Source organism: Bidens hawaiensis, unplaced genomic scaffold, assembly GCF_021521415.1.
Source record: "Bidens hawaiensis isolate Kalapana, Puna unplaced genomic scaffold, B.hawaiensis_p1.1 tig00003698_1, whole genome shotgun sequence".
NCBI lineage: Eukaryota > Viridiplantae > Streptophyta > Magnoliopsida > Asterales > Asteraceae > Bidens > Bidens hawaiensis.
Window position 1 is genome coordinate 2,422,448 of NW_027491212.1, and position 23,156 is coordinate 2,445,603.

Consider the following 23,156-nt stretch of genomic DNA (forward strand, 5'->3'; position numbering starts at 1 on the left):
TATCTTTGGATAAAGAACAGATCGCCGTTTAAAAGTTTATCTTGGAGAGACTGGTGTAATTTTTCTTTCTAAGTGTTTTCTTTTGTTGTATTGTTTTCTTGACCTTAGCTTCTTGCTACTTTGGCTTGTTTAATGAAAGTTGCCGTTCGAAAAAAAAAGAAAACAAGACTACGAACCCGGAACTAACGGACTGGGTCAGGTCCAAATCGGTTTGGGCCAAACAGGGTGTCTATAAAGGTAGAATAAATTGGCGGGAACAGAATAGAATAGAGTCTCAATTTGATCGGAAATGATGCACGGGAACGACTTCGACGGCGCCGCCGAATTCTCCGGCGGTGGTTTTGTGCCGTCTCAGGCTACTCAGACTGTGGATCCTTTACCCTCTGCGCTTAGTAAGGTATTATTATTATTATTAGTTGCTTATATTAATCAAGAGCTTGATAATACTTAGGGTTTTATTTATTAATAATAATAATAATAATAATAATAATAATAATAATAATTGATTTTGTTACTTGCAGCATCGTGATACACACACACTGGTTCCGTTAACCGTGAGGCAAATCATCAAAGCGATGTCGTCAAATGACGATAAAGTCAACCTTCTCATTGACGGTGTTGACTGTAATAACGTGGGTTTAATAATATTAATTAGGTTGAAGTTAATTTGTTTTGTTAAATTTAGGTTTATTTTTTGTGTTTTGTTGAAATTAGGTTAAATTGGCGGGGATGATGATTAACAAGGTTCAGGGGGGTACTGATATTTCGTTTGTGCTTGATGACGGTACCGGTCGCATTGAATGCAACCGATGGTATACAATTTGTTTTTATTTCATTTCTCCTCTATGCAATGTTTTAAAAATCGGCTGGTTAAACCATATTTTGCTAGAACATCGAACCAGCGGTTTTGGGCAACCCGGTTTTAAGCACAAGAGATTTTTGATATTTGTGGCCCATATTTTTAAAAAATTACTTTTAACATAGCGATTAACATTGAAACGAGTAAAACTTTTTGATTATTTTTTAAAAATAGAGTGCTTTTTCGGAATTTTCTTGAGTTGAAGTAGCATTTATATGAAATTAAAGCGTAAACTATTAACCGGTTGCACCATCTTTTAGTCCACTCTGGTACGAGTTAAGAACCGGTTTTTAAAACATTGGTTATATGATTTCACTGCCACAAAATAATGATGTGTGTTTATGATGTTTTAGGTTTCATGAGCGTATTGACACGGAGGAGATGGAATCGATAGTGTACACTTTCATTTTTCATTTATTGATTTGTGAATTAAAGTTTGAGTTTTGAGCAATGTAGGTTTATTGAAACTTAACGCTGCTTGTCTTTCTTTTTTTCTTATTTTGTTATGTTTTAGGGAAGGCATGTATGTTCGTATAAATGGTCAATTGAAATTCTTTCAAGGGAAAAAGCAGTTGGTGGTCTTTGGTATCAAGTATGATCTTCGCTTTTAGTTACCTAATAGTCATCTTATTTTAAATAGTATTAATGATAACTGAAAGTTATACATTGATAGGCCGGTGACTGATTTCGATGAGATCACACATCACTTTGTTGAATGCATATATGTTCACTCTTACAACACAAAATTAGTGGTAAGATTTCGTAACTTTATTTGCATTTCCTCTTATTTCACATGTGATATTCGAAGATGAGTTTTTGCAACTTTTAATTGAATTTGTTTTTTTTAACAAATATGATGTTTTGTCTGTGTTAGAAACAACAACCTAGCAGCAGTAATCAAACTTATATGCCAAGTTCATCTATCAACACACAGACTTATCAAACTGCCCCACCAAATCAAGTCACTACATTCTGTTTCACTTATAAATGGGTCGATTCGGGTTATGTATTATCCATAATAGGTCAAATTTAAGAAGCCAGCTGACTTAACTAAAAATTTATATGAAATGGGCGTTTAGCACATTTTTATTATAAAACTAAAAGAAGATAATAAAATGCGTCAATGGGTTGGGGCGTACATTACTAGGCTTGTTAAGGAATTGAACGTTTAGTGAACGGACCATTCGTGAAGGATTCTATGGGAAGTTCATTTAGGGTCGTGAACTATTCTATGGGATGTTCATTTAGGTTCGGTTGTTAAAAACATAAACAAAAGTATTTTCTTTCATTTAGTTAAACAAACTAACATGTCTCGTTCGTGAACTTCTGTTTACGTTCGTTCATTTACACTCGTTTGTGGTCATTTATGTTCGTTAGTATATCTTTACCTTTGTTTATATATTTCAATTAAATTTTTTATACCCACTACAATTTAGTCTGGTTTTGTTATTTTTTAGGCCCAGCAAATTGATAATCACGTTTATTTTAACTGGTGTTCAGTCATCTACGTGCAGTTATGTTTGTGAACTTGTTCGTATACGTACGTGACGTGTTCGTTTATACTAGTAATTAATGAACATAAATGAACACGAACAAACTCATTTTCTTCATGAACAAACATGAAAACCTCGTAAGTTGAAGTGTTTGTGTTCGAGTGTTTTTTCGGTTAAAGTTAAACGCATGCACACGAACATGTCAAGTTTATGTTTGTCCGGTTCGTTTACATGCCTACAATTATTATTTAATCCACTCATTTAGTCACTTCCACTAAAATAACTAACTGCATCTTGTTTGTTTGTTGAGTGTTAGTACACTGGCCAACATGTTGCTGATGAACTCACTGCAGTCGATAGAAGGGTGTTAGATTATTTGCTTTTGCCGGTTTGCAGGCAAGTATTATTCTCTTTTATATTTTACTATAAAAATGTAGTTAAATTTAATGGTCTAATGTGAAAATTTTTGTGTACTTTAGACAAAGGGAAACAGGGGTACACCAAGATGAACTTGTTAGACAACTGAACATTCCTTCGAACCAAATTCTGTAATTTTCTTGGTCTTTTTTGTGCATGCAATACACACGAATTGCATTAATGTTGACCGAGGTTCGTGTTGTTTTTAACAGGGCCTCACTTGCTAAATTAACAGACGAAGGGGTGGTCTACACTGCGCTGGATGATCATCACTTTAAATCCACTGGCAATGGTTGATCGGTTTTGTCGTATTAGCATTTGCAGTCCTGGGTTTTTTTATAAATGTGGAATGGTTTCAAAGTATTTGTTTTTAAGTTCCCTGTTTAAGAGATTATCTAAACGGATGATGCTGGTAACTTGGTATGATTAAAGATGTTTTTGTTTGTTGCTATCTGCTGTGTTTTAAAATAGTTAACTATTCACTTGAAATATATATGAAATTCAACTTTGACATGTGAGCTATTCATATTGGCTAGCTAAAAGCCAACGATTTTAGCTTAAAGAGAAGTTCACTTAATGAACAGGGTTGGTTTGCCATTTTGGCCTAAATAAGCCCCAAAAAGAATGTTTTGACATTTCAACCATTGGTGTTGAATATGAGTTATTTTACATAAAAAAGACTATATATATGTAAATTAGTAACATTATTTTTTAGTTTGAGGACCATGTGGTGTAGGGAAGGAAGTACCCAAGTTTAATCTTCACATACAACATTTTGGGGAGAACGTGAGTGACTCAATGAAGGAAGACTGTGATCATTGTGATCTCGGGTTTGATCATGAGAGCATCTAGGGTTTACCGTTTACCACCAGTGTGCCTTCGGGTGGGTGAGTTTTCCCCGGAACTGTAGATAACTTTAAGACGGTTCTATACGACAGGGTTGAGTCAGTTGGCGGTGTCCTTTTGCCTTTGGATCACCCCGTACAGAGTACTTAGACAATTCTTTGTTAGTCGCTCAAAAAAAAGTTTGAGAACCAGGGAAGATCGGGATCATTGTGATTTTGGTTTTGATTCTAAGGACGCCCGACTTTTACCACCAGTGGGCCTTCGGGCATGTGGGTTTTCGTCGGAATTGGAGATAACTTGAAGACGCTTAATTGTACAGATGAGTTGAACCAACTAGCAGCGGTATTTTGTAATTGGGTCACCCCGTACGAAGTACCTACGCAGTTCTTTAATTGTTAGATGTTCTAAAAAAAGTTTGAGAGGACCATGCATGTCATTTACATAAACTATATAAAAATAATTTTCATATTAGAAGGGATTACTCCATAAAATAGTAACCAACTTTGAAAGTTGTTTCAATTAGGTCACTGATAAAAACTTTTGTTCCAATTAGGTCATTGAACTTTCATTTTTGTTTCAATCATAGATATTTTACCTTTTTTTTTTGAACTGTTAACTTTACAAACACAAACAAAAACAAACCACCCGTGGCCGCCTCCACAAGCCGGAAGCAGACACAACCAACAAAATTACATTAAATCAAATTTGCACCAATTCGACCAAGCTAGAGATCTAAACTTAGACCTATACTTGTAACAAAAAAAACCACTAGCCTTTATATCTCCTATAATTTCAAACAAATTTATCTCCTTTCCTTCAAACACTTTTTCGTTTCTCGCCTTCCAAATCCTCCAAAGAGCAATTATGATAATCCCATGAAACACCTCATTTTCAATGGCTCCAATATAAGTGGACTTATGCAGCTCTAAAAGATCTCTTACCGAGAAGCCGAAAATCGGGGGAACTTTACACCAACGACTTATATGGTCCCAAACCATCGCCGAGACACCACACGCCGTCAAGATATGGTCCACCGTCTCCACCTCCAAATCACATTAAGGACAAACATCGTCCGTAACCGGAATGTTCCTTCGAACAAGGGCTCTTCGAGTCGGGGGCTATCCATTTCCGCCCTCCACGCGTGGATGTTACATTTGCTCGAGACCCATTTGCTCCATTTCATTATATAATTATTTCCATTGTTTTTAGCATTCACGATTAACTTCTTAACCGAACTTGACTGAAAAGCCACCTTCTTTATCTCCTAACCAATCCCACCGGTCAGGCCCGTTAACCCAAACTGCCACATTCATTAACCGTAAGCACTTCTCCCATTCTTCTAATTCAAAAATTGTATTTGGAGACCTTTTCCAACACCAATTCCAGCCAAAAAAACCTCCTGATCTCCAAAACCTCTCTTTGACTTTTCAATTTGAAAAGGGATGGACAACTTTCCTTAAGGCTTTGTTCACCAACCCAATTATCCATCCAAAAGCATAAATTTTGACCATCCCCCACTGTTCCTTTGATCAAATCCACCAATTTGCTCCCTTCCCACTTGAGCTTGTTTATCCTATTTGCAATATTGGCCCAAACACCTGAATTTCTTTTTCTAACCAGAACCCCCTCCCGATCACTTATTTGGTTATGAATAGAGTCTATAACCCTTCTCCACAACCCCGCCTCTCCCGTTTTGTATCTCCACCCCCATTTTGAGAGCAAAACATTATTAACATCTATAATTCTCGAGATCCCTAACCCACCTTTATCTTTTGGCATTGCAACCCTCTCCCAAGCGACCAATGCATCTTGTGGGATTCACTAGACCCTCCCCATAAAAATCTCTTCATAATCCTCTCAAGGTTCTCCGCCACTTTGCTCGGGACCTTGAATATGGACATAAAGTATACCGGTAAACTTTCAAGCACCGCCTTAATAAGCACAACCCTTCCTCCAATAGAGAGAGAATGAGCTTTCCAAAGCGCCAACCTTTTTTTGAAAATCTCCATAATCCCATTCCAATTATTAACTTTGTTCATGTTGGCTCCAACATGAATACCGAGATGTGAGAAGGCATTTTCCCCGGTCTACACCCAAGCACCCTTGCCATAATTTCAATCTCGGCTTCGTTGACATTGCACCCAAATAAGCTGGATTTATTGAAATTAATTTTTAACCCCGAGCATAAGTGAAAACATCTCAATATTCTGTTAACGTTTTCCACATTCCTTATGTTCCATTCTCCAAGAATAATGGCATCATCAGCATATAATAGATGAGAAATTCTTGGACCTTGATTAGGAGTATGGAACCCCTTTAATAAGACTGCCTCTTCCGCCGAACTAAACATGTTCGAAAGCGCCTCCATAACCACCAGAAACAAGAATGGAGATAAAGGATCTCCTTGTCGCATCCCTTTGAAACACTGAAATTCGAACGTTGGAGACCCATTAACGAGCACCGATGATCTAGCTGAAGAGAGGATTCCAAAAATCCACTCACACCACACCGAGGGGAAGCCCATTTGAGCCATAACAGACAGAAGGAAATTCCAGTTGACGTTATCGTAGGCTTTCTCAAAGTCAATCTTAAGAAAGAAAGCTTTATATTTGGATTTATTAGTCCACGCATTCAGCTCATTAACTATCAACGGACCATCTAAAATCACCTTACCTCCCAGAAACGCCGACTGGGTATCCGAAATAACCGTCCCCAACACCCGTTTTAGCCGATTGGCCAAGACCTTTGAGACCACTTTGTTTAAAACTCCTATTAAGTTAATTGGTCTATAATCATTTAAACTTACCAGGTTAACACATTTAGGAATCAGGGTAATAAAAGACGAGCTAACTCCGTTACTAAATTTCCTTGTCTTATGAAATTCAGTCATCATCTTCTCAAAGTCGGTTTCAAAATAATCCCAGAAATGTTTAATAGAGGTGAAATTAAGCCTGTCCGGCCCTGGTGCACGGTCACCACAACATTCAAACACCGCAGCTTTTATTTCTTCTTTAGAAAACGCATTAACTAAAAACTTGGCATCCGTCTCCGATAGCTTCTTTAGATTCTTACAGTTGAGCCTTGGTCTCTCCTTCTGTTTCTCTTTAAACCTGTCCCGAAAGAACCTAAAGATCTCTTTTTTAACCAATTTAGGCTTATCACACCATGACCCATTTATCATCAGCCCTTGCATCGAATTTTTTCGTTTTCTATTGTTAATAAACCCATGGAAGAAAGCCGAGTTGTTGTCTCCGTGCAAGGCCCAACGAATTCTCGATCTTTGTTTGAGGTCTTTCATTTTTTTGTTCGCTATATCCGATAATTCTTTCAGACATTCCACCCTAGCCCAATCCTCTTCCTCGGATAGCTTCAGCTTCCTTTTCTGACATTTCTAATTCCGCTTGCCAAACTTTTTCATTCTCTTGTTCATTTTGTCCCTCCATTTTTTTATCTCCTTTCTTAACATTTTGAATTTGTTCGTGCTCCAATTCTCACATCCTAACCGGATCACATCTTCAAACCCCTCCCGATCGTCCAAGAGTTACGGCCGAGGTCCGTAATTCGTATCCTTAATAATAAAAATCAAAGGTCTATGGTCTGACAAGAATTTAGGAAGAACTCTTAAACAAGCATCCGGCCATAAGTTTATCACCCCTTGGCACACTAAAACTCTATCGATCTTACTCAACTTATTCCAGACAGAAAAAGTAAAATTACCCCCTTTCATTCTGTATTCAGCAAGGTCGTTCTCAAAAATAAATTCGAGGTAATCTAGGTTTTTTTTTTTATTTTTCAATGTTTTTACTTTGCAAAAAAACTTTTAAATGTTGCGAAAATTAGTAAATATGCGAAATATAATTTTAAAATTCAGAAAATTTACAAAAAAATTTCAGAAAATTACAATAAATTGCAAAAATTGAAAAAAAAATGCAAAGATGTTCAATTTTTTTTTGAAAAATTACAATAAATTACAATCATTTTAGTTATATTGTTAATTTAGAGGTGGCAAATGGGTTGGGTTGGGTTGGGTCGAAACAGGTCATGGGTCGGAACGGTTTAGGGTTGAAACGGGTCACTTAAAAATATGATTGTTTTGGTTCGGGTCGGAACGGGTTAGGGTCAACAGGGTCGGGTTAGAACGGGTCAAGGTCGGGACGGGTCAAAACGGGCTTCAGGTCAGTTTTTTTTGGACCAACGAATCATTGGGGTTTCAACACGTTACAGCTCGTTTTAACAGTAAAAGCTCGTTTAAGCGATTTTTTCGGTTCGTTTCAGCACCTAACAACTCGTATAAGCGATTTTTCGGTTCGTTTCAGCACCTAACAGCTCATTTAAGCGATTTTTCAGTTCGTTTCAGCACCTTACAGCTCGTTTAAGCGATTTTTCAGTTCGTTTCAGCACCTAAAAGGTCATTTAAGCGATTTTTCAGTTCGTTTCAGCACCTAACAGCTCGTTTAAGCGATTTTTTCAGTTCGTTTCAGCACCTAACAGCTCGTTTAAGCGATTTTTCAGTTCGTTTCAGCACCTAAAAGGTCGTTTAAGCGATTTTTCAGTTCGTTTCAGCATCTAACAGCTCGTTTAAGCGATTTTTTCAGTTCGTTTCAGCACTTAATAGCTCGTTTAAGCGATTTTTCAGTTCGTTTCAGCACCTAACCACTCGTTTAAGCGATTTTTCAGTTCGTTTCAGCACTTAACATGTTCGGGTCAACATGTTCGGGTCAGAACGGGTCCGGGTCGGAATGGGTCCAGGTCGGAAAGGTCAAAACGGGTTTCGGGTCGTTTTTTTTTGTTTTTTTGTTTGTTGAACGAGGACAACGGACGAAATGTTTTAGTTTTTTTTTTTTTACTTTTTTTGTTTATGTTTTATATTTTGAATTATGGTTTTTTTTTTTTGAATTTTTTTAGGGTTTTTATAAAAAAAAACTAGATTACCTGCTATCCAGGTAAAATATCTAAGATTGGAACAAAAATGAAAATTCAATTACCTGATTGAAACAAAAGTTTTTTGTCAATGACCTGATTTGAACAACTTTCAAAGTTAGTTACTATTCTATAGAATAAACATGTTTACTGTTATCCCTATGTATCAATCTAAGTTTTACTCATAAATGACATGTCAATTCGCGAGTGTTTATGTCTAGTTAAAATAATAAATGAACATATAAACTAGCGCAGAACATCATTTAAATTTAGAACTGAAACAAAAATAATAAAAATCATTACATTCGGAGAATAAAAATTAAACAATCAAAATCATTAAATTTTGAGAGAAGGAAACCATACCATGTATTGTTATTCTATGGCGAATCACTACTGATGTGATAATTGTTTTAACAACTAATTTTACTAAAAAACTATATATGATAGAATAATATCATAACTTATATTAAGTTGAACGATTATACAGTGAGTATTAGCTGTAAACATGTTGCATTCTTTTTTGCTTGTGTCTAGTGGAATTTCTAGTAAAAACGTAAAGGTAGTTTTCTATATGGCTATGATACATTTTACATTGTATTGTAACAGCTTTAAAAAGATCGTATATGTTACTACTTTTTATGGTAAATGACACGCATGACACTCATCTATTCTCTTACTATCATAACTGTTTACTTTTTATGACTAATGCAGTTTGTGGTACAAGCTATCGACACATTTTTGGAGTGTTAAAAAGTCTCGACCAATCTTTTGCCAACATTAGCTCTCATACTTAATAATAAATGAGCCAAGTTCTTTACAGTTGAACAGATCAAGCTCAAACCGGACTAAACTGCTTACACCACATGTTGACCTATACGAGCATCCTTAAAAATCAAACATAAATACCTTTCTAAGTGAATGTGAGTACATGACAAACCAATGGCGAAAAAACCCAGCCCAAACCAAATAGTACAGTGACCTAAAACAAAAGGTTCATAGTATAACCGAAAGAAATAGTATAATCCATAGTAGCCGAAAGAAATAACATAAATGCATCATATAATCTATATTAATTGTATAACCGAAAGAAAATCGATAACTCTTCTCTGCACCCAAAATTTGAAGCTCCATGAAGGTCAGTCTTTTGACCTATGTTTTCGTTTCTTACTCCTAATATGGACAAAAGTCAAACATGAGTGCCTGTAAAAGTCAAACTTGGCAATATTTGAAGGAAAATATGAACAAGAGAATACTTTTCGTGTGATCCTGGATCCCGACAATACTTTAGCTTCCTATCAATGTGTTTCATATCCGCAGCAGTAGGTGTAACAAGATTATTTACCTATATAATCCACCAACAAGTATAAGTGAAGTAATGAGATATTTTGTAATTTTTCTATATGATATAATATCATATTAGAGTAAATATACTTACCATCTGGTCAATAGCATCTAGATATTTTGTGAGCTCGGGAACAGGTCGTGTGGGATGTTGACGAGAGAGAATGTTGTTCAGGTATCTGCATAAGAACACAAGTTTAAAAATTTAAAACAGTTACATTATAACAATAATGAAAATAATTCTAGAAAAAGATTAAACCTTTACCTTTCAAAGTTAACAAGTGGGTACTCCTCGTTTGCTCTACGCAGAGCAGCCAACGCCAGCTACACCAACTCACCAATTTTTTTGTAAATAGTTGTGTATTAGCTATTACCTTTTTAAAGTTTAAACAAAAGAATTGTATATTACTGCAATGGGTACCTGACCAGGAGAAAACAGAAGAGACGCCTCGGTTCGCATTGTCTTATCGGCTACCATCTTAGCTGTCTCGTGCAAATCCTATATGTCAAATAATAATTATAAGCAATGATTACTTATATCTACATAAACTCAAATAAAGAAATTTGGGCATGATAATTCACAATAAAGAATATGCACCTTCAGATGTTGAAGTTGACCATTGTTTGAATAGATAAAATCCTAGTAGGACAGCACAGATGCAAATCATTAGCTGAACAGAATGAAATAAACAAATAAAAGAATAGAAGCTGCTGGAAGTTTTTAGAAGTTTAGAACAATAGTGCAGAGAAATGGGCAAACCAACCTCCATATCACTAATAAAACCGTCAATTGAGCGGTACGGAGAATATACGATAAGATCAAATCCGAGAGACTACAACAGAATCAAACTAAGGTTTAAAATGAAAGCCAAAATTATATATATAAATAAAACAAAAGAGTCATGTGAGATATTTCATGCCTGAAGAACAAGCATCTCATTATTGAGAATCACTTGATGATCCTGATCGATACCCTTACCGAGCTCTTCAGCTGATACATGATTTTCTTCTGCTTTACATGCTGTATATATGCAAGTCAACCTGTTTAAACGTACATATAAGCACATAGAAAAATACAAATGCACACGTGTAATATTTTCTTTTCAAGAAAAACGAGTGCAGATCAACTTTACATGATGTCTTTTGGATGATGTTCCATCACTGACCATTGCAGATAGAACCGTTTGAAATATATAAGAGCTGTTGCCTACAAACCATAAAAAAGAAAATATAAAAACAATCCAAAATGTAGGGGAAGGTTAACGTACAAATGAAATTAACGTGCTAAACGTGAGAATCAAGTAGAGTAATTATATAAACAAGTAGAGTAATTATGTAATTACATCATAGAGTAATTATCATAGAGTAATTACATAATTACTCTACTTGTATATATAATTACTCTATTTGATTCTCACGTTTAGCACGTTAATTTCATTTGTATTTGATCCAAACCCCCAAAATGTAAACCTGTGAACATTTATTTTCTTGGTTAAAGAAAAAAAAAGTTTGTTCAAGTACCTGTATTTTTCTAGGGAATTTAAAGGCATCACACACGTCTTGAATTTTGAATTCATAAAATGCACGAATAAGTTGTTCCTCGTCTACCTTAAGAGGTTTTACACGAGAATGCTTCTCGGCTAATGACAATTAAAGTAAATAGTAATCAGCTAAAAGAAGAGCAAAGCAAGTAAACTTAGCGAGTCAAGCATCATTGTTAAATACCATTTTCCTTTGCATCAGTTTGAAGCTCCGGATATGACAATGAGCCATCAAGATCAACATCCACCCTTGTTGCTCCGTACTACACACACCAGACTAACAAATTCTCAAAATAACGAAACAAAAGAAGTCGATGATACGTTATTGAATACTAATTTGTTCCGTACCTTCTCCAGCATCTGTTTTGCTCTATGATTAGCAGCCTTGTACTTGTCTTTCTACACAAAACAATTCACAGAAATTTGAATTATTCACTTAAATTCATGAAATTAAAAATGAAGTTTTATGATGATTGCGTACCAAATCATGGGGAGTGAAGATCCACTTGGATCGGTGAGTGGAAGTTAAAAAATCAGCCATTGCTAGAAAAAAGATAAATGAATAAGTTACATTGTTGTTTCAACATAGCACAGAAACGAAATGCATGAAACCGCGATCAACCTTAATATAACTTAATTTAATTAGACAATAATGTGTGTAAGCAGCTACCACCACCAATAGTTAGAATGAAAGCTTCAGTATCTTCTTCTACAAGTCATTCATCAACACTATCAATTAAATTAAAACAGTAAAGAGAAAATTAGGGCAAATCGATCCACAGAAACTAAATTTAATATAATCTAACATTGTTGTGGATATTTAATCAAGTATAGAGAATATTAACAACATTTGGTATGGAAGAATTAAATAAAGGGAAAGAACAAACCCTAATATGGAGTAGATGTAATTACGAGCAAGTGATTTGAGGTTTGATAGAAAATTGAGACGCGGCGGAGAGAATCGAGGTCGCGATTGGCAAACCAAAATCAAATTCGATGTTGTAGGCTCCAAATTATTTGTTTATTTCTGTCATTCAACTTGTTTTCTTTATAAATTTAGGGTTTTAAATGGGAAATAACAATGAATATACAAACATTTCGTTCATTTATGTTCATGAGCGTTCGTTTATTTATGTTCGATTATGTATGTATTAATAAAAAAAAATTAATATTATTTGGATGTCATCTACTTAAAGTTTTATTGCATTTGTTACTTTGTGTTCATTTCAGTGTTTCATTTATGTTCGTTTATGTTTGGTTGTATTCATATATGTTCATTTATCTTTTTTCAATTATATTCGTTTTGATTTTAAACATACGAACACAAATATCCCTTTTTTAAATAAACGAACATGGACATGAATATTTGTTCGATTAAGTGTTCGTGTTCGTTTAAAGTTAAATGAACGAACACAAACATGCCCTTGTTCGTGTTCGTTCAATTCGTTTACATGTTTTTATTATTCACATTGATAAATACATTGGTATTAATCTTTAGGCTCTGCCGATTTTATTTGTGTTCATGAACCGTTCGTGAACACATTAATTTTCTTAATGAACAAACAGGAACATAAAATCGTGTCCGGTAAGTGTTCGTGAACCGTTAACGAACGAACACGAACAAGGCCTTGTTTGTGTTCGTTTGGTTCGTTTGCAACCCTAGGTAGAGCTGTAGAGGTACATGTCAGTTTCAAGCGGGACGAATTTCATTGTGTTTTTGAGAAAAATAAAAGCATTAACTTTTCTTGTTAACGTTATCAAAATCAACTAAATGGACTAGTGACCTATTTATCTACATTGTAATCAGTCGGACACTAGCTTGTTGAAAACAACTTATGTTTAGACTTATAAACAAATGCACATAATCCTTTAGTAGCGCCTTTTTATGAGGTTAACCCTTAGACAACTCTCAAACTCAAGCACAGCTAAAGCATTTGATTTTTCGCTACAAATTTTATATAAGTTTTTATCCGACCCATTTTGGCTTGTCTTGTTCTAAAATAGCTTATTTTTGTCCTTACTGAGAAAACATCCTGAATCTGCCACCAACAACTTGGTTATCATCCACTAACATGTCAATGTGTTTGAGACATATAAATAAATGTGTTAAACGAGTTGTGTTCGAGTCACACAAATTTAAGTGTGTGCTGGTTATGGTTGATGTTTTTGGATACAAATAATATATACAAGTTGCTTGGGTTGAACAATTCAACTGACGAAACCGTTAATCTGCCAACCTAACACGATTGACACCTTTAACCATGAAAAATTTGGCGTAACCTGCTAGACTTGTTGGAAATGTCGATGCGTTTGGCAATCAATTGAATCTTGGATAATAACTTGGATTGTTACTCAACAAGAAGTATGTTGGCCGTGTAAAATCTTTTGGGTTTCATGAAATTCTCTTTTGAGTCGTTGAAGAACATTCGAGTTTTAATGTAAGAAAACTTTGAGCATATTTTGCAACTAATTAACAACTATGCAACCAAAAAGTTTGATAGTTGCCTAACCAAATTAAATATGAGCTTTTCTTCTTGTGCTATGGTATGTCTACTTTATTTGTTATTAAGGCTATGTAGATGAGGTGGAAACGCCCGTCGGAAGTGCTCTATAGGAGTTGCGTGCCCGTGAAGGTACTGCCCTTTTGCAAGGGCATGGATGAATGAAGATTATAAGAGTGGAGGAGAGAGAAGCTGAATCTGTGGAAGAGGGAAGGGCTGGGCAGCCGATATAAAGGCCGGCCAGGTGCCTGCTATTCCTCACCATTGGAGATGGTTTAATCGTAACACATGCATGTCATTATGCAATATGCATGTTGAATACTTGATTAAACTTGCTCCTTGAAGACAAATCTCGAGACCTATATACCATCTATAGTCTTTATGCATAGGCTGCTCAACATATTCTCCATATGTAATCTGTATTTTGGCCTTGATTTGCCATTCTTTGTTAACTATGCACCAATCATCAACTATTTATAGTTATACCGGCAGTGGATACATGTCAAGCAGTATTATCTTCTTACATGTACAAATGGGTATAACATCTGTGAAATAAAATAGGTTAGATTGTAATACATATGCACACATATCGTTGTGTCTGTATTCCATCCACCTATTCTTATATCATGTATTTTGTTATAGTATACGGGCATTATGTGTCTTGTTTATATAGTCAGGAAAAACAAATGATGATAAAATAACACAAAACGATTAAATATAACTTAAGAATTATACTTTATCATACAAGTATAACAAATCTCCTAATCGGTGTTTTGACCAAATAGCGTAGGATCTGAATCTATATTGAATCACTACCGAGCATACCCAACATGGCAATTTTGTAACATCTGCTTTAACACAATGACAAATGCAAAGAAACTGTCTGACATGTTATGCTAGCGGGTTTCCTCAAGACAGAAAGTCTTGGCATACCGTGCGCCACGAATCCTCCCATAACCTTTAACGAATTAATTCAAAAACTAAAAGCAGGCATGAGCTCATTGACCGGTTTGCCAGTCAAACAAGTCAGGAAAGACCAGCATATGCTCAATAGCAGTCTAGTCCCTAGATTCAATTATATCCCACACACATGATCAAGGTGTCAAAGACAGGTCAAATGACACTTTTGACTTCCTGTTTGCCATCGTTTTACTTTTGTGGTCAAACGAAGACAGGTTCTATTTAGCTTGCATAATTTGTAACAAATCTTGGTTAGTTTTGCAGATACTGAGCCTAAATAAGTCTGAGTCAGCACCTGCTGATAAATTCAGCAGTCTTTCATAGCCCTCTTTGGTTAAAGAACAGAAAACAATGCAAAATATTGCAGATTCCAAATGTTCACATGACATAAGGTCAACTACCCATTACTCCTTAAAAGCAAAGCAGAAAGCAAAAATTGGAAATTAATAAGTGAAACTAGTAAGTTTTATATAAACAAGCTACCAGACGGGTACGACTAACTGCCCGACTTGTTCAACAAATGTGAAAGAGTGATGCACTAAAGTCATGAATCTAAAATACAAGCACTGATTTTGGATGAAACGTACATGACCGCATTGTAGGATGTGCATATAGTAGAAGAAAAAAATGAGTTACAAAGCAAATCATCCTACACAAACTTGAATACACTAGCAGAAATCCTCCGAAAAACATATCAAGTAACTTACAAGAATTGATGACATTAAAAATCTTGACTTTGCCCTATCAATGGATGAGTTTGTTGTGTCTTCAAGCATTAAACTTTCACCTCTCAAATCTCAATAGAAAAATCAATATCCCTGCAAAGACCAAAACATGTAACGATTAATTTGCATTCAAAGTGTTATCTGACAAATTAGATAAAATGAAAGACTATGACTATCATATCCAATCAATATAAAAAAGCATTTGCAGTTTTATTATAAGCCTAATTACAGGCATGATGGCACATATGCACTATCATGTGTATATATTGCTACATCAGAGACCTTAAGTGTTAACTGTTTGTTAAGAGTTTGGCGATATATTTTTCCTTTGGTTAAGCTTTAACTAATGTGAAACATAGATGTAGGCCAGTAATGAATATTAATGAATCATCTGGACATACCTCAATTCTTATTCAATTAGTAAAACAAAATTCAAATTCAGTGTTAGAAGCATAACAGCTAATTAGGACAAGATTTCTCATGAGACAAGTAACCCAATGGTGACCAAAACAAGCTGAACTGTCCTGTTTCAGAAGTGATGAACAAAACCAGAAACAGCAGCTGCTGATCGGTGGGTGTTAATGGCTGAAATTGATTGGCTGCTGATGGGTCATCGACGGAACAGGGGCAATACAAATACAAGCAGAATAGAAACGCTAAAACTCTCAAAACGGCCTCACATCTGATATAAACCTATTCTCAAACATAGATCATAGATGCTCCATGTTTTAGGCCATACAATCCCTTAAGTGTTCAACAAAACAAAAAATACTCAAACTCAGGCTTCCATAAGCTCCTTTTGAAACTAAAATGAGACTAAAACCTTCTTTAGAAGAGAAAAAAGCCTTTGCTCCTATGCCTTCTAACAGATTTTATCTATCCAATGAACGGACTGTTGGGTTTCGTAGGCCTTTCGGTGTAGGCCCGGTTTATTATTTGAAGTCCAAACGGTAGGCCCGGCCCGGTTTGGATTTCTTATTTAATAAGATACAAACCCTAAGTGTTTCTCTATATATATGATTGTTATGTAATTGTAATCGTTGTCACTCAATAAAGATATACCTAGTTGCCACCCGTGGACGTAGGTCAGTTTAGACCAAACCACGTTAAATCCTCGTGTCGTTTATTGCTTTCGCGTGTGTGTTCAGTTCGTGTGTGCATTTAATCCTAACAAGTGGTATCTAGAGCTTAGGTTCGGAATCACACGAAGAACACGTTGAACCGTTTCAGCCGCCTGTTACGCCATCGCACCCGCCACCTTGGTTCTGTTGCTTCCGCTCGCCGTCGTCATCTGCAGGTCAGCGATTAGGGTTTCATTACCCAGCCGTCGCCGATTAAAGGGTTGTAATTGGGTTATGTTTGAAAGCTATTAACCACCATATAACCACCACCGTACATGGTCACTTGCTGATAGGGTTAAAGCATAAGTGAGTGGCAGTGAGTTTGATTTTATTTTTCTTTTGTTCATCAGGTGTTGTTTGGGATTGAGCAAATTGAAAGAAGTTGAATTATTATTTAATCTTGGAGTTCGTGAGTTTTCAAGAAAGAGTAAAGGAAGGAAGACTTATTTCTTTGTTGCTATCCACAGTAAACATCAAGTAAAAAGAAAAAGAAAAAAAAGCTATTTTTAGTTTTTCTTTTGGTTGAGTATTTGAACAAGAGACTTCAGTTAAGCAAAGTACGAGCCTAGAATAATAAATCAAGATCCTATTTTTTTTGTTAAAGAGCCGTTGTTAGTCAGAAGAAACGAAGAGTCAGTGCCAACCGCGTTTGTCAGGTTTTATCGTTTCAGTTTCTGATTTTCAGTTCGTTATACCGTTGCGTTTAAAATAGGTTGATTATTTAACAGAGTTCAGTAGAATAATCGTTAAGTCCAATCTCGTGTTGCTGTGTCTGTCTCTGTTTTTATCAAGTTTTTCGTTTTAGTCATTGTCATGGCCGAAGACGTTTCGATACAGAAGTTTGACGGACAAAAGTTTGGTTGGTGGAAGATGCAGATTGAAGCGCTACTTTGTCAGAAAGACTTGGATGTAGTGTTTGAGGATGAAAAACTAGAAAAGTTGTCAGAAGCAGAGTGGAAGAAGTTAGACAAGAAAGCTAGGGCTTGTAATACTTTGTCGTTGTCGGAAGATGTGGCGTTTAATGTCATGAAAGAAACCACAGCCCGTGGTATGATGGACGCACTATCCAACATGTATGAGAAGCCTTCGGCAGCGAATAAGGTCTATCTTATCAGAGAGCTAGTGACAACAAGAATGAAAGAGGGTGGGTCAGTTACAACGCATATCAATCATCTTAATTCGAACCTCTCCCGCTTAGTGTCAGTTGGCATTAAGTTTGATGATTAAGTTCAAGGTCTTTTATTGTTATCCTCTTTGCCCGACAGTTGGTCGCAAACAGTGACTGCAGTTTGTAGTTCGTCTACAAATATTACTTTTGATGGGATTCGGGATTTGATTCTTGGAGAAGATTCAAGACGCAGAAGTTCAGGTGAATTAGCAGGTAATATATTAGTCACAGAAGGTAGAGGTAGGGGAAAACAACGAGGCAGTGGGAGCAGAAAGAGGAGTCAGTCTAGGACTCGTAAAGATATTGAATGTTGGGTTTGTAAAGAGAAGGGACACTTCAGGAATCAGTGTCCGAATGGTAAGAAAGAAGTGAACGTTACAAAAGTCAACACCGCAGAAGAATGCCCAGAAGATGAGTTTTTAGTTCTTAGTGTTGAGAGTAACGTTGATGTTTGGGTGATGGATTCTGGTGCATCGTTTCATGCCACTCACTGTAGTGAAACGATTAAGAATCTAAAGTTTGGGGATTTTGGAAAGGTTCGACTTGCGAACGATGATATTCTAGAGATTACGGGTATGGGAGATGTTGATTTGATAGCTTCAGCCGGTACTTCTTGGACTTTGAAAGATGTTAGGGTTATTCCAAGTTTGAAGAAAAGTTTGATTTCAGTTGGGCAGTTGGATGACCAGGGTTACGGTGTTAAGTTCGGGAATGGGCAGTGGAAAGTAGTCAAAGGGAATCTCGTTGTTGCTCGTGGCAAGAAAATGGGTTCGTTGTATATGGTCGATATGTCACTGAAAGGAGTGGATCCAGTTTTGGTGAAAGACAAAGTCCGGTTCACAGAATCTCGTGGGCAGAAGAAGGTTCATTTTGCAAGTAACAAACCCAGAGCCAAAGTGAAGATTCAGGATGAACGAGCTAGGAAGGTTAAATCAGTCAAAGGACATCGTGACAGTGGGAGCACAGGTCGTGTTTCAGTTACAGCTCCAGGTCGACAGTGGATTAAGAAAACCAGTATTCCAGCTGTAAAAGTCTCTCCAGTGAATTACTTGCTGAATATGGAGAGTGTTTGTTCTCAACGTATCTCAGGATCCGGTAGTTTGTTTCAGTGGGAGCCGGTAGGGACAGAGAACAGGTCAGGGGCGGTTTTAGCCGTGACTGACGTGTTGGAGCTCCGGGGAGCTTCAACGGGCTTTCAGGTTAATTGATGAGAAGGCGGTGGCAACTAGAAGTTAAATGTTTAGATTACAGAAGTACAATCAGGAGTGCAGACGAGAGTACTCAAGGCCTCCGAGTGGGAGTTTGTTGGGTTTCGTAGGCCTTTCGGTGTAGGCCCGGTTTATTATTTGAAGTCCAAACGGTAGGCCCGGCCCGGTTTGGATTTCTTGTTTAATAAGATACAAACCCTAAGTGTTTCTCTATATATATGATTGTTATGTAATTGTAATCGTTGTCACTCAATAAAGATATACCTAGTTGCCACCCGTGGACGTAGGTCAGTTTAGACCAAACCATGTTAAATCCTCGTGTCGTTTATTGCTTTCGCGTGTGTTCAGTTCGTGTGTGCGTTTAATCCTAACACGGACTGCTGCTTGGTGCAATTCATCTTGTAAACTGAACAATCATTCGACTTTCATACAATTCGTAAAATTAATGAAAGAACTAAGTAGACAAACTACCTTAATGTAGAATTGCAAACCAGTGAATCAAATAAAAAAAACAACTCAAGCAGATGTTGAACTAGAAATGAAAAGCAATAACAGGCCATCATTAGTAATTATTCAATCCTTTTCCCTCTATATAGATTCTTTTATTCAACTGGCACTTTGTTTTCTTAAAGACTACTTGCTTCATGCTCCACTTCATTAAAGTTATAATATCTTAAGTTTGACACTTTGACAGAATGCTTCATACATCATCTGTTAGTGTGAATTGATGGTATTTAGTAGCATTAGCCATTCTATCCTAGGTTTTTATGCAAAAAATTATCCATGGTTAATGTTCTAACTTCTAACGCATCTCATATACGCATGAAATATGCAAAAGTAATCCTTTTGCCTTACAAAAGTTTTATGTGTCATCTAGCTCTATCAACAGCATTGGACTCGTTCCAGCAACCTCTCAGTTTAAAATAGTGAATGAAATGAGTAGAGCTTGCTTTCTATCATACTAAATAAAATCATGCAATGGTTATAATATAGGATCTAACATACGCTCTCACCTCACGCCTGTTAAGCACTTAACATTGTTAAATGACATAATTCGCATGTAAGCAAGCAAGTCATATCTAACTATTTTGTTCATGAAACCATCACCACAGCATGTTAAGCACTTAAATAATGCATACCATGTTATCTTTTACAATGTAGCATGACTTATATGAGTAAAAGCTAAGCACAATTCCATATTAAAACCACTAAGCTTAAAGAAAATTCAAGATTCAAGAAAGTGAAAAACAGTTTTAACAGAGAAAACAAAACCCCAACCTGAATCAGCGGTTGACTTCAGCAGGCAGCGGGCGATTAAACCCACCGCGACGGTTCATATACTGCCTGGGCTGTCTTTTGGTGACAGCTCTAATCCCACTCACATCATTCCCTTCCACGGGCTTCCCTTTAGTGGAATCGAACCCAACGGGAATCCCCATCATCTTCATCATCTCAATTTCATTGGCATCCATCTCACCGCCCGCATCCACTTCACTCATCTCCCCCTCCTTAGAATTCTTCTTCTGCTGTTTCTCCTTCACAATCTCATCCACAAAATCCGAAACCACGGCCGCAGCGCGCTCTGTATCTTCATCGCCGTGCCTTCGACGCTTATGAGAGTGGTCAGGGGATGGTGTACGGTGGTGGGTTCTTCTACTACTGCGGTGTCTGTCGGTGGATCGAGAACGTGACCGCCGGTGGTCAGGGGAACGAGTCCGTGATCTGGTATGGTTAGAACGGTCACGGTCACGGTCACGGTCACGGTCGAGGTGTCGATGGCGGTGATGATCACGGTCACGGCCACGGTCATCTCTGTCTCGTTTACGGTCCCTGTCCCTGTCTCTGTCTCTGTGGTCTCGATCACGGTCACGGTCCCTGTCTCTTCGATCGCCCATGGGTGTGGTGGTGGTGAGAATTAGGGTTTGTATGCTGAGGCAACTTTGGGGTTTAATTGGTACAGTAACAGAAAGACAGTATATAGATATTTTTTTTTTAAAATAAGGGAAAAAAATATAGGAATAATGGATTTTAATAATCCTATCGAATATATTCGCCGATAATAATCCCTATTCATTTTATCACCACTAGCGATCCCAAATTCAAAAAAATTGGCCCTCAATGGTCCCCTGTTAAATATGACTTAACGACATTATAGTTTTTTTGAATTTCAAACCAATGTTTTAGGGTTTTTGATCTTTAAGAGGATACGAGTCGAATGATATAAAACTTAGCTTCAAACAATGATCCAAACGACTTGATTTTGGTTAATTGTAAGTTTAAACACCCGAGTTGAAGCATTGATTCGACATTTTGAAGCATTGATTCGACATTTTGAAGCACTGTTTCGAACTAAGGTTTACACCAATCGACTCGTATCCTCCTAACGATTAAAAGCCCTAAGACATTGGTTAGAAATTCAGAAAAAACTATAACGCCGTTAAGTCATATTTAACGGGGGACCATTGGGGGCCAACTTTTTTGAATTTGGGACCGCCAGTGGCAATAAAATGAATAGAGATTATTATCGGCCAATACCATTTAATAAGGATTATTAAAATCCAATATTCCAAACATATATATAAAAGTAAGTTTTTATAAACCGACACATCAATACTACATTAATTTAAACTTTTCTTAAATGAACGCTATCGTTCTTCGCCTACTCGTCAATACCTTGCCATGTCACTCGGTGGGCGCCCGCAAACTTTGCGTTGTGGGTGATCTAATGGTTTAGATGATGGGTGGTTTGAAGTTTAAACCGGAAATTTTGTGTTTTTTTTCATTTATTTAATTTACTTTAAAAATATCAAGCTCTCATATGTTGTACGTTTCCTATAAAAGGGTTTTTTAATAGCTATGCTCATATTCAAGTATTTTATAGATAAAAAAAGAACAATAATCAGACAAGAAAGAAAGAATAACAATACGTTTTTTCAACGTGAAAAAATACAAAATTGAAATTTCATATATAAATTAGACCAGATGGTTGCTTTTATACATAGTTGAACCATTACAAGGGTTATGGCGAAACGGCACAACCTGTCTTGAAAATCTACGATAGTTAAGGTGTAATCACGATAGTTATATGACATTCATCATTTTTCGGTTCGTTTTGTGTTTGTTTTTATAATGTAAACCCGACCCGTTTTGATTTTCGGATATTTGGTTATTAATAAATGATGGATTTTATGTTATGATCTTCTTTCATACTTGTCGTTTTGTTATATCATCTTTACCCCTAACTCGCTTAATTTACACAAAAAAAATTTAAAATTCGGGTTTTGCTCGTTTTAAGCCCGGACTCGTGTTTTTACCTCCAAAACGACTGAGACTCAACCCATAATTATTCTAGAACCCTCCAAACACATTATTATCTCTGGATATAATTTATTTAAATAAAAAATCATTTAAATAAAAGAATCAAAGTGTACTGGTTTAAACACTGGACAAACGCATTATCCATTTTCTCAAACCTTAATCCTCCCCCATAAATACCCCTTTATTTTAGCCATTTTCTCATGCTCATCTTCCTCTCGTCCTCCCAAATTATTTGAACTTGCAAGTTGTTCTTGCTAGTTTTGCTTAAGTTTAACTTTAAAAGTCAACATAACTGAATCTTGCATTTCAATTCGTTTCGGGTATATGTTTTTGATATTTTCAATTGTCCAAAGTAATTTAATGTTGAAAAAATCATTCTCTCCTTTATTTAAGGCTTGTGGACATTCAAACACATACTTATTCATTTTAGGCTCCTTTGGGTCGATTTCGGGAAGTTTACTCGCTTAACTTTCTTGTTTGAGTTTATATATGGAAATTTTACTTTATTTTAGTTCTATGGTTTTGTACATGTGGTAACCATCCTCGGTCTAACACCGAGTCAAGGACCGAACCAAAACCGAACACCCGTTTAAACACTCTAATTAACTTTTAAGCAACCATGTTGCATGAAACATTCTATATATAAGTTTTTCTTTATATGTTTTGTTCTATGGTGTTGAACATGTGATAACCATCATCGGTTTCATACCGAGTCAAGGACATAACCAAATCGAACAC

The 23,156-nt window shown here is 36.3% G+C and overlaps 3 protein-coding genes across 4 annotated transcripts; 1 reads left to right on the top strand and 2 right to left on the bottom strand.

Moving 5' to 3' along the window:
- Positions 1–235: 235 nt before the first annotated feature.
- Positions 236–3,211, top strand: LOC143624171 (replication protein A 32 kDa subunit B-like). The gene is made up of 10 exons (XM_077094896.1): positions 236–397; positions 522–632; positions 715–812; positions 1,213–1,254; positions 1,374–1,451; positions 1,533–1,611; positions 1,734–1,820; positions 2,669–2,748; positions 2,832–2,900; positions 2,982–3,211. Exons 1-10 carry the CDS (start codon positions 290–292, stop codon positions 3,064–3,066), a joined length of 837 nt encoding a protein of 278 aa, XP_076951011.1. The 5' UTR covers positions 236–289; the 3' UTR covers positions 3,067–3,211.
- A 6,234-nt stretch (positions 3,212–9,445) lies between these two features.
- Positions 9,446–12,336, bottom strand: LOC143624172 (cyclin-H1-1-like). 2 transcript variants are annotated; one of them, XM_077094897.1, is made up of 15 exons: positions 12,301–12,336; positions 12,040–12,146; positions 11,899–11,960; positions 11,766–11,816; positions 11,602–11,680; positions 11,398–11,516; positions 11,010–11,083; positions 10,797–10,917; positions 10,641–10,709; positions 10,475–10,516; positions 10,298–10,375; positions 10,142–10,200; positions 9,971–10,055; positions 9,789–9,877; positions 9,446–9,705 (listed from the first exon to the last, which is right to left on the bottom strand). In XM_077094897.1, the coding sequence occupies exons 3-15, from the start codon at positions 11,956–11,958 to the stop codon at positions 9,672–9,674; spliced, it is 960 nt and encodes a 319-aa protein (XP_076951012.1). In that variant the 5' UTR covers positions 11,959–11,960; positions 12,040–12,146; positions 12,301–12,336; the 3' UTR covers positions 9,446–9,671. The 2 variants fall into 2 exon arrangements, with proteins under 2 accessions (XP_076951012.1, XP_076951013.1); XM_077094898.1 differs by lacking the exon at positions 12,040–12,146 and having other exon boundaries at positions 12,305–12,323.
- A 3,061-nt stretch (positions 12,337–15,397) lies between these two features.
- On the bottom strand, positions 15,398–21,029 carry LOC143624235 (uncharacterized). Its single transcript, XM_077094954.1, has 2 exons — positions 20,379–21,029; positions 15,398–15,696 (listed from the first exon to the last, which is right to left on the bottom strand). Exon 1 carries the CDS (start codon positions 20,993–20,995, stop codon positions 20,384–20,386), a length of 612 nt encoding a protein of 203 aa, XP_076951069.1. The 5' UTR covers positions 20,996–21,029; the 3' UTR covers positions 15,398–15,696; positions 20,379–20,383.
- Between the last annotated feature and the right edge of the window lie 2,127 nt (positions 21,030–23,156).